This window comes from Nilaparvata lugens, chromosome 10, assembly GCF_014356525.2.
Source record: "Nilaparvata lugens isolate BPH chromosome 10, ASM1435652v1, whole genome shotgun sequence".
Taxonomy (NCBI): domain Eukaryota; kingdom Metazoa; phylum Arthropoda; class Insecta; order Hemiptera; family Delphacidae; genus Nilaparvata; species Nilaparvata lugens.
The window spans coordinates 12411547-12423952 of NC_052513.1; the positions used below are offsets into that span (position 1 = coordinate 12411547).

The 12406-nt window shown below is 34.3% G+C and overlaps 1 protein-coding gene across 3 annotated transcripts in view; it reads right to left on the reverse strand.

Annotated features, from left to right (window-relative positions):
• The window catches only part of LOC111048998 (hyccin), a 30102-nt gene that overhangs the window by 15022 nt on the left and 2674 nt on the right, over nt 1–12406 (reverse strand). For 2 of the 3 annotated variants that reach the window (XM_022334986.2, XM_039436325.1), the window contains exons 2-4: nt 5702–5891; nt 3679–3813; nt 2373–2498 (exon numbers count right to left, since the gene is read on the reverse strand). In XM_022334986.2, coding sequence (XP_022190678.2) covers nt 2373–2498; nt 3679–3813; nt 5702–5851 — 411 coding nt within the window. In that variant the 5' untranslated portion in view covers nt 5852–5891. The remainder of the gene's footprint in view (nt 1–2372; nt 2499–3678; nt 3814–5701; nt 5892–12406) is intronic. The other variant, XM_039436324.1, reaches the window with a different exon arrangement.

The following is a 12406-nucleotide window of genomic DNA, read 5'->3' on the forward strand; positions in this document are numbered from 1 at the left end:
GATTGTGTGGACCACACTATCTTGTTGAAAAAGTTGGAATATGTGGGAGTTACTGATGTGGAGCTTGAGTGGTTCAAATCCTATCTTGTGGGTAGAAGTCAGTGTGTGGAGATGACTAGAGAAGAAAATGGGCAAAAAATTAAATACAGATCAAATAATCTTAGAATAAAAACAGGTGTAACACAGGGTTCGATCCTCGGACCATTATTATTCATTTTATATGTTAACGATTTACCACAATAATAACAAGTGGTAAGGTTTTGATGTATGCTGACGACACATCCTACATTTGTAGTGCAAAGGATGCAGAAAAATTAGAATTAGATACTTTTGTCAATGTACATGCCATAGCCCAATTCCTCAGTCAACATAACCTCAAAGTGAACGAAACTAAAACGCAGTTCTTGCAGTTCAAACATAGAAATAATTATAGAGATCTTGAAGAGATAAACGTTCAAATAAATGGAGTGAATGTTGAACAACCTCTGTCTGTGAAATTTCTAGGTGTCTTGCTGGACCAGAACTTGTCTTGGGATAACTATATTGATCATTTGTGCTGTAAAATATCATCTGGAGTGTTTGCACTCAGGAAGATTTCAAGATTAAGTACTGGGAACACTATCTTAACATGTACAGTATATCATGCCCTCATAATGTCACATATTCGGTATGCAATATTGGTTTGGGGGGGCTCCAGTCTCAAAAATTTAGATAGAATCTTTAGAATGCAAAAGAGAGCTGTGAGAGCGATTAAAGGTCTTAAGCCATTAGAGTCCTGCAGAGAGTATTTTAAAGATCTAGGACTACTCACTGTGCCTGCACTGTACATTTTCGAAGTGATCATGTATATAAGAGATAAAAAATTTATAAGAAACTGTGACATACATAATTATGACACTAGAAATAAGAGTAAATTTTCTGCACAATACCACAGGACAGCTCAGTATGAAAATAAGCCTTCTTATATGGGTATGAAATTTATGAGTAAACTGCCGTCAGCTTTGAGAGAAAATGAGAATAAGGATATTTTCAAAAAGCTATTAAGAAAATATTTAGCAAACGGGGTTTACTACAGTATTCAAGAATTTATGGATGGAGAATGAGGCTTTTGGGAGGATTAAATTGCAATGTACATTGTGGAATGTGATGTATATAATATATGTTTATATGTATTCCTTTATTTTTTTTGACAAATAGTCCTTGACGATTTCCTATACTCTTTAAAGAGTCTCCAGGGAGAAAATTTAATCAAATCAAATCTCCAAAAATTTTGATAAAATGTTGATGTTGTCCAAAGGTTGAGGTTATGATATCACACACTGCTTCGTCACTTGATTTTTGGTCCAGGAATAATGATTTGAAGATTTTGAATTTTGAAGGTTGACATAATACTTCAAATGAATCACAAAATGTATCACAATGGATAAAAAAAATAAGAAATATTGCAATTATTTGAAAGATTTGAATACAAAATCACAAACCTACCCAATGTACCTAGAATACGGAAAATAAAATATTATTATTTTCAAATAAAACAATTTGAGATAATAGTTCTGCTTGTTACAACATTCTCTAGAGTGGATTAGAGATGGTGTAAGAACAGGAACTAATATCTCAAATGATGAGTAATTTTATACTAATGAATAAATAAAGATAATTTAAATAAAAGATTGTTTTAATAAATTAGTGGTTTTGATAATAGCAAGTAGATTTTATTAAAAACTGGCAACTGTCATCCTATTGATTTTATAAGGTGAATCTCACTATGGATGAGATAGTAAAATAATAGTTGTGTCATAGAGAAAAGATAGCATAAGAAGATATCCCATGGTATAGAGCATTTATGTTCCAAATTTCACCTTTAACTTAGGCTGATAGTCCTAGTTGTTATTTTTGGAGATGCTGTCAGGCTGATTCTATCATACTGTGCCGTTCTTACACTCTCACCCAAAAAAAAACTAATAGTCGACAATAATCGGCTTGAGTTAACTGTGAAATTTGGAAATAAACGATGCTTGTGAAATAAACGACCTATACCATAGGATATATTATTGTGCTATCTTTTCTCTATGCTAGAGTGACTAGAGATGGTTTAACAACGGAAACTAGTATCTTAAATTGTTTTAATAAATAATATCAAGTCGTTTCTATTCAATGTAGCAATATTGGATAAAAACAATATAATGATGGATACAAAACAACTAATCTATTAAATTAATTTGAGATACTAGTTTCCATTGTCACACCATCTCTAGTATACTCTAGCGAATGTTGTAACAACCAAACCTTAAATTAAACAAATACCGTATTCAACAGGAAGAGCTCTGAGCACTATTACAAAATTTTTAAATAAGAAAAGTTTTATAAGTCACCTCATGGTAAATGGAAGCTTGTGCTAATGAGGGTAATCGGAATGCTATCACCTTGGCTTGTCCATTGTCATCAACCACCTCTGCATTGTACATTCCAAGGAGTAATGCTTCGATTGGACGACAGTTCTGTAAACCAAAAATATATTACTTCCAAATATTATTAATACCAGAACCAATATTAACAATACAAAAATAAATAACAATACACAACCAACAAGAACACACTAATCAAATTGATTCACTTACTATCTTCAGATGTATTCTGACGTGTCAAATACTACCAAGCATTGCTTGATTTTGTAGTGATTTTTACGAGAATGAAATTAAACTGCACTATTAATTGACTAGTTTTTCGCCTAAAAAATTCTAAGTGGATTGGTCACACGATTTGTGGTAGTAATGACTGTTCTATTCCTGTTGCTGTCTTTCCAGCCAACTAGAGGTAAGAAACAGACGATGGAGCTGATAGCTCAAACTGCTGCTATCTTGGCTCTGTCAAAGCACACGATACTCGGATAGGTGACTGGTCTGGTCACAGCCATTTATTTAATTAATTCATCTTGAGATCAAAATTTGGAATAATAATATAATTTGAAATATCCATTGCTACCTTTATCAATTGTATGCTTATTTCTATGATTTGAACTGTTTGATTTTATGTTTTGTAATCGTAATTTCATCTTTTATAACTATAGTATTGTCAATGGTGATTCATTTATCACCGATGAAATGTATATAAATTGAAACTAGGCTACTATCTTGTGAAGTGTCAAAGTTGTTCCTTGAGGGTTGAGCTGAGAACAGTGAGACTGTTTACACCATATTTTATTGTACTGATAATACAAAGTACAAAACTATCGACAAAATGGATAATACAATCTTTTTAACTGCATTTTTGAACTTTGTGAACTGTGCATTTTTTTTTGTTTTTAGCTAGGATCTGCATCACTAACAATTTACTGTAATTTTATTCTGCTAATTGAGATGATAATGATAAGTAATGAGAGATAGACAAAAGAATTTGGTTTGACTCATTGTTAAAAACTCTCTTGTTATCAATCAGCAGTTAATCATTCTTAACAAGGGAGTAGTCAATCCAAGTCATTAATTACATTATTATTATTTTTCGTTTCCACTACTTTTATTATGATTCAATGTATGAATAAATAAATGAATCATGGTTAAAAAGTAAATTTATGAATCATACAAATTGACTGCCGAATAGCAAAATATATTGAAATTAGCTTTTACATTAGTAAGAATAACAAAAATATAGAGTTAATATTAGAAGTGCAATAGTAGGTACCTTTTTCTCGCCGTGAGCTACCGCATTGAGATAGACGTAAATGAGGGTTGGAAGAAATAGAAGTGTGAATCTTTGAAGGTCGACCTCCTTAGACCGGTAACATGAATACAGTCTCTTGCATACATCTTCGGTTAACTGAAATTCAACAGAAATATTTCGAAATTAGTAATCATTTCAAGGCTATTAATTAAACCTGTAATATTTCATGTTGAATAATTTTAAAATCTGTCATAATCAAATTCTTGCACGTTATTTTTTTGGAAATTATGAAATTGTGAACTGGATCGATTTAGATGGGGTTTTTTACCAAAAGAGGTTAGCAGTACTATATTCATATTTATTTGATCAAACACATTACAATATTTAAAAGAAGAGAGAGACGGTAGCCCAAAACTTCTCTTCCTAAATTTAGCTCATTAAAATTGTCGAAAGTAGAGTTATGTTCATCGCATTCACATAAACAATTTTCACTTTCACAAGACTGAATCAGTTATATAGACCTAAATTTTATAATTACAATTTTGAATTTTGTTAGGTAAATATGAAAGTCAAAAAACACAGAATAAACACTTTAAAATACTATACAATTCTGAAGTTTATCACCCGGTCGCACGTATTTCTTTGAAATCAAACTGTCGTGAAAAAACTGTCATCAAACAAAATCAATGCCAGAAAAACCAATTGGACGAAAATGCGATGAAAACATTTTACTGCGGTTATTTTATAAACGTAATGTCTTTTTGTTTCTAGTTTTTATTGATTTGAACAAAATTTTCAAAGATACCAGAATCTAATTTTGGTTAAAGTTGATGTTAGTCGATTAGCACTCTTTGCTGACAATATGCATTAGTGGTAATTAACACTAGTTCACAATTACCATGGAAGATGTAGGATATGTGAGATGTTAATCGTCCCCCAATACCTGGAAAATGTATCCTTCCTACTTGAGATCTACAAACGATAATAGATAAAAATTATACGAAATTACCACGGTAATTAAGGCTATTTGGATTCCAAACTAGCAGCTTTACAATCAATATACTACCGCACTGAGCTTGGCAAAAAATCCATCAAGTATGTAATATTCTATGTCATGTTCATGTGTAGCCTACACTCCATGTAGAAGCTACACAGACGATAGACCTCGTAATCCGATATTAGGCCTACCTATTACCACAGACAATTTTGTGATAAACGTTACTTAAACAATATTATTCATGTAACTCTATAATCAACTTCACTGGACTTGACGTTGGATCCAGCATTTATTGTTTATTCTATATATAAAATTATGTTTACTCTTCAGAGAAAATAGACAGACGATCAATCACATTACCAGAAATCACCATAACTTTTCAATCAAAGTGATTTGAACAATTTTAGTTGATTTGTTAATTTAAGCAATTATTTCCGAAACTTTACGATTAATATTCTAAATCACGACGTTAGAATTCAACATGTATAGTTTACTATATTTTATTCATTCTATATTTAGGTGTTATTCAAGATTTATGTTAGATGTAATTAAGCGTTCAATAGACTGCTGGCAGTACACTCTTGGGTTCGAATCCCGCTTATCACATGGATCTGAAGGTACAATTCCTAAGCGACAACTGTAGCAATGCAGTATTAATTGTTAAAGTCAACATATGTAGATTACAAAAATACACAGTAATAGACTACAACCATTAATACAATAGTTGCGCGGCTAGAGTCGAACAGTCGTCAAGAAAAGCGACGACGTTGGCCACGATGTATTAATTGCTATAGTCGACACTATATATAGGTTACAATGATAAACAGTAATAGACTACAGCCGTTAATATAGTCGTCACGCGGCTAGAGTGAAACCGTCGCTGTTTGGGAACCAGGCCTAAAGATCATCTTATTAACCATGCACAAGTGAATACTTATTTGGGTAACACCAGGCTGTCATCCAACTTTCTCTACGCTAACAAAATTGACCAATTATTTATCACACAACTAAAAATAACAACTTGATTTTTGTCTAATTATGACTTACATGCGAAAACTTGTGCCGTTCCTCGAGCACGGTGTACACGGCAGTGATGACGTCACTGTTTCCGTGCACCGTGCTGGCGAATGTGTGGAGCTCGGCCGGTGTGATCGAGTCGAATTCACTCAGCCACTCCCTTATTATCTGCTCAGTCATAGCATCTGATAATAGCAAAGCCTATGCTTGCCCCCGCCTTCTGAAACAAACCACCAATGTCAAACTATTACAAGAGATATTTTAGAATTTGCGTAGATTTATTATGAGGCTGGCTCCTTCCCCAAGCTCGAGCTTGCTCTTTCGGGGAAGTAGTTCCTAATGTTTTATTTTGAAGAATAATTTTATTATTGCATTGTAAATTGTATAGTTTATTTATTTTTCCTACAGTTACGTTGAAAAGTGGCCATTGCTGCACTGATTACAGAACGCAAAGAATCACTTTTCCGCTCTAGTGCGGGAAAAATTTTTCTGCACTCCAGATTTGCAACATGGCAACGCAAAATACTTAGTAGGTTATATGGAGCAACAGTGCAGCAAAATCAAAATGAAGTTGGTAACAGTGACTGCTGTGGCTGCTATAGTGAGCAGAGGTGCAACCAAGCACAACGCGCTAATTATTACATTATATTATAACCAAGGACAACATTTTTATTCAATTTGACAATAAATTAAGGCTTTTATCAATAATAAAATTACACAGAAAAACATTTGATGGATTTCAGGCAATTTTACCCATAATTACCCACTTTTCATATTCAATGGTAACTGTAGGAAAAACTTAATGTGAAATACGTGCGCAAAGTTCCTCTGCTGCACTCAAGAAACCATTCCGCCCTCGCCTACGGCTCGGGCGTAAACGTTTCTTTCGGTGCAGCAAACTGTCACTTTGCGCACTAGTTGCACAAATAACTATTGTGAATCGTAAGGAATGAATAGATAAAATAGAAAAATAAATTATTAGAAGACGTCTTAAATTAGAAGATGTTCAAAGACATAATGAGGCGGTTCTTGATATGGGGGATTATGTCTACACGAGTAAGAGATTTGGTTAAAGTATTAATAGGAGCAATAATATATTATTGCCCAATTATTGAACTCATCTGAGTAAATTACGGAAACAAAGAAGTAGTTACAAAATAAATTATATTGGAAAGAGAAATAATAAAACGACATTGAAACAGTGGAAAATCATGTAAGGAAAAATGTATAAATACTCAGTAAGTGATTACTACGATCTCAGTGTAGAATGCTCACTTACAGTTCAAGAGAAATAAAATGGTCAAGTGCCAATAAATTCAACATCACTACCTTGTTTTGTAGCAATGCTTGTTGAAGAAAACAAGCTGTCGCACAAAGAGCAGACGTAACTCATTTGCATTACTGTTTGTTCCAAATTTTTCTTTTTCAAAGCAAGAATAACATATTTCTGTGACAATATTGACTACTAAAAAATTGCGCAAGATTGAATAGATCTCTCCAAGAACAGTATGAAGTTAGCATGAGAACTAAAACCAAAACTGAAATCGATAAGTTAGACTACTCAGTTCAAATGACCGGAAGTTAGGATATAATTTCCTATAATAATATGTAATCACTAATTGCCATGTTGTGTGGTTCAGGCCTTCATACAAAAACATAAACATTATTTTGACGACTGCTATACTCCATGTATTATTACAAAGTAATTAGTGTGACTGACTACGGAAATTATATTGATAATGGTTGAAATGAAACTTTCTTCACTGAACACATTTTCAGGTCTGGTGCTCAAACAAACAGCTAGAATAAAAATATGTGTTCACTGACCACCAAGTTTAGTTTGGAAAACTTGTAGTAAAAATGATAAACATTAGTAGATTTTTCATCAATATGTTATTAGTACTTTTACTAAAGTGAACTAGGTTGATTTAGTTATAATTATTTTCATGGATAGTGGCGGCACTAATAGAATAAAACAAAAAATAAGTTATCTAGTTATCTATCGAATGAGTTCAAGTTTTTCAAAGATTCCAGAGATGAGTATTCAAGTGTTCAAAGATTTCAAAATGTAGTGTAGCGGCGGCAACTAGAGTTAGACTTATTTCCGAAACGATCAATAGGTCATTTTGTTGTATCGAGAGAGAAAACTCACACCAAAGATAAACGATTCTCATTATCTCTGAGAAACCATACAAGTTTTAGCCCAGGAGCATGGAGAAAATTTCGTGATACACAAAAAGACTAGATACAACAACCACATTCATTATGGATACTGGAAATTAGTTTCAGTAGTTACACCGACTTCAGATGATCTACTAAATGTATATGAAATTATTTTTTATTCTAGTTATGTTGGAAATGTCATTACAAATAATTTAAAATCTCATCGAAATTCTGTAATTGAAATATTCCTGATAAGAAACAAATAACTTAGGTGGAACGTACCTCCTGACCGAAACTCCTGTTTGAAAAAAAAATGTTCGTGCCCTCAATTTTGTATAAGTATGTATTGTGTAATTTTGTTGATTATGTTATTATGTTCAATGGAGAATTTGTAGTTATCAATGTAGTTTTGTAATTTGAAACTTTCACCCATTGCGGAGCACTGTTAGACTCGTCAAGAATAAATCTGAATATGTTGATATTCACACTTCATAGAATATAAAATCTTAAAGAGAAAATGAGTCTGTTAGAGAAACTATATAACAATTAAGCTTCCAAAACTTGTATACAATAAGCACAGATGCTCAACGAGACAAAAACGAATTTCAATAGCCTCCTTATTGATAAATACATCTATTCTTTCTTCAAATCTAACAAATATAGGGGAGTCCGGTCCCACAAGGTGTCAAACTATCAATACTATAACTAAAAAAAAACCTCAATAACCAAATCTAACAAATATGGTAAGCATCGAATGAAATAGATAAATTTATAAAAGTGATTGTTTATCATTTTATTTAGATTTTCACTGTTATAATTATTGCAGTATCTAATTTAGCTTATATTCGTTGACAGTTTCTACTTTACAATAACGTAAAACACCAAAATATAATTACTCTACCTACAATTAGTCAATACCACACAACTTGGAAAAACCGAAGAGTTAAGACTTTAAAAAATTTTGATCATAAAAAACTGTTATAAAGAATCGGGCGCTAACGATCTCTCGATGAAGTAAACTCTGATTCAGGAAAACTGGATCACTATCCTCGAACACTGAACCAATCCGCTTAGTCACTGGATTTGCTGCATCAACAGTTGACCTCCCTCTGCGAAAATCGAACTGCATACTTCAGAAAATGTTATTTATCTCAAAGAACTTCTCAAGTTGAGGCTTGATGACTGTTTCAACAACCTTTCCAAAGATTGGAGTCATGGATATTGGCCTGAAGCTGTTCAAGCTCTCTTGATCACCCTTCTTGTACACAGGAACGGTTCTTGAGGTCTTCAGAAAGTCAGGAAAGATGACAGATCTCTTAACTGCTGCAGTAAGAGGTTCTGCTCTGCAATAGCATCCACCACCTCTCGTAGCATTCCATACACGTCAGGGCTCTGGGATGGCTTGAAAGAACGAACAATCTTCCTCAGGGCAGGCGGAGTTATGGGGCGGAAGAAAGACAGGGAGCATGCACTGGTGGAACTCGTGCAGCCAGCAGTTCAACTGAATCACCATCTACTGTAGACATATCTCTCACAATGCTGTTTACCGACTCGATGAAATCGAGAATTGTTGAATTCTTTAGGACTTGCAAAATCAAGCTGTCTCCTTGGCAACGACCGATGTGAGTTTATCACATCACATGCACACCTATCCTCCAAAACAAGCATGAGTCCCTTCAGCCTAGCGAGATCATCAGTATACCACTCCTGATGACTTCTCATGCGGCTTTGTCTCTTCTGTGGTTGCTGAGAGCGATACGGTTTGAATTTTTCAGGAGAGAAAAAAAAGTTAAATCTCTCCTGAAAATAATTGAAAAAGTCTCAAACAAGCCGGAGTCACCAGGATTCTGAAGTATTGCTTGCATCCCAGGGGGGGGGGAGGGTGTATCACTGAAAAGAATCAGTGTAGTCTCATGTATAGTCCTTGACCTGAAAGTATAGTTTATATGCCATGTAGGTGTTCCATCACTCACCATGGATGAGCCAGACAGAAATTTGACACCAATGCAGAGTGGTCGTCGCCATGCAGTTCAATGACTTTTGTGCTGTAAACATCCGGTTGAAAGTTCACAGCAACATTGTCCAGGCAGGAGACTCCTCTAATGCGCTCAGTGTAAGTGATGTACAGACCAAAACATTTCAAAAGCTCAATAACATATCTTGCACTTATGAGTAAGTAACTACTCTTGCACTGGTGAGTGGTCACCATTAAAATTTACATTGAAGTCAACAGCTACCACAATACTACATGTGGCATGGTGACTATTGAAAAAAATAAAATTAAATGTTCATAACAGTCACAGAAACTGTCAAAATTACCACTGGGAGAGTGGTATAGAGAAACTATTATCATATTGTAAGTAGACACTACAATCACTTTTGTAGTCCAGTCCGAAATCAACTGGTAACGCTAATACCAGGAAAAACAAGAACTTTATTACTGGTAGTTTGATTGGTGTAGAGAATCTATCGATTAGGGACCACAAAAAAATTATTTTTGTCTCAAGATTCATACCAGGTACAACTTGTGAGGCCTTTCAGAATTTCTTAACAATCAAAGAATTAGTAATTCTACTGTTGAGAAACTTGTCTCGAATCACTCAGATTCTTATGCTTCATTCAGAGTGGATGTTCTGGATAGTGAGTTTGATATTGTGTACAAGGCGGATTTCTGGCCAAAAAATACTTATGTAGCAAAATACTTTACAAAAAAGCAAAGCAGCAATAACAGCAATTTAAACTTGAAAACTTCACAAAAAGGGGAAAATACTTAGCTTCTGGCTCCAATAATTTTCTTGAGACACGGTCTAGTTCTGAATCTGGGCCTAACGGTGTTAAAGTTTCTGACCCTGGATTCAATGTCCTGTTTAGCAATGTTAAGTGTCTTAATTTAGCTAAAAGACTAGATATTGAAATGGCAATTCGTAAGAGTTTTAAAGTATTATGCTTTGTTGAGCACTGGCTATGTGAGGATCAGCTGAAGATGGTGAACCTCGAATATTATCTACTAGCTAGCACTTTTAGTCGAACCACACATGAACATGGAGGAGTTGCAATCTTTGTGTCAAAGGAACTACTGGACCATAACAAAGCAAAACACTTGAACCTGGATATTTATCACCACTGTAAGGAGCTTCATTTTGAATTGGCTTGTGTCACTTTGCTGGAGTCCAAGCTAATAATTATAAATGTATACCGTTCACCCAATGGTGACCCAGTTTACTTCCTGGAACATCTGGAATCTGTCATTCTCTACATCTTCAATAGAATGCCCAACCACCACATTGTTTTGGGCGGGGATTTCAATTTCAATTTCCTTGATGCTTCAGCTACTAATACAATCAGCTTTGTCAATCTAATGAAGTCATTGAACCTTTACTGCACTGTGAGTGAGTCTACTAGGATGGATGCATGTCTGGACAATGTGGTGACCAACTTACCAGAGAGTTCGTTCAGTGTTTCTATAAAGAATTATGCTTTGAGTGACCATGAAGCTATATGTCTGACACTTATTCTGAAATCTCCAGTAGTTCCCCTAAGGTACTTGTGCGTCCAGTTACTGAAAGTCAGATAAACTATTTCAAACATCTGCTGCATCTGGTGGATTGGAACGAAATTATAATACCTGGTCTTTCAGAAGATAACTTTAATAGATTCTTCAGCCATTTCAAGTACCTGTTCGACAATGTCTTCCCAGAAAGGCTACAGACTGCAAAAAAGTGGACCAGGAACAGGACAAAGCCGCATTGGATGAGTCAAGAATTAACTGTCCTGAAGAATTGGGTCATTCTTGCTTATGAGCACCACAAGAATCTAAGGACAGCTGATTCTAAACAGTTATATTATGTCACTGAAAAAAGACTTCAAGGAGAAACTCTTAAGAGCCAAAAAAGAAATGATTGCCCAGCAGATAAACTCCTCGCAAAATAAGTGCTCTGCAGCATGGAAGGTGATCAAGAGAGAAATGAGTTCTCAGCAGAGGACCACACATATAGAGCCTGATATCTTCAATTCCTTCTTTGTGGATTCAGTTACTACAGTTCGTGCTTCTATTAACACCCCTGATATTGATATTTCGGCCATGCAGTTTCTAAATGAAGAGCTCTATTCCAAACGGGCCCAAGTCACAAAAGTGTTTTTCTCAGGAAATCGATTTTTTGATAGTCATCACTTACATGTTGGAAAATGTTTATAATCCAATGTATAAAGTGTGTATTTTGAATTCCATACAATAATTTTGCATATTTTCAAGTAATTTCTGTGTAATAGGTTAATTTTCTTGCTTTTTTTCCAAGTCCATGGACTTGGTGACATTTTGGAAAGAAACTTGGACTCGGACCTTCTTCATGTCACTAATATGATAAGTTTCTTCAAGTGCTGTATTTGCTGAGTTGAATATATTTCGCCAATTTTTTTGAATATTTTTATTTTATTTTATTTATTTACAATGCAAATGACACTTATGTAATAACATTGAAAGATAAAATAATAAGGTAGTCCTTGTGCTATTTTTCTTCCAAATTTATAGGTGACAGAGTCCAAGATAAGGTTAGAATTTCACTTGTACAATTT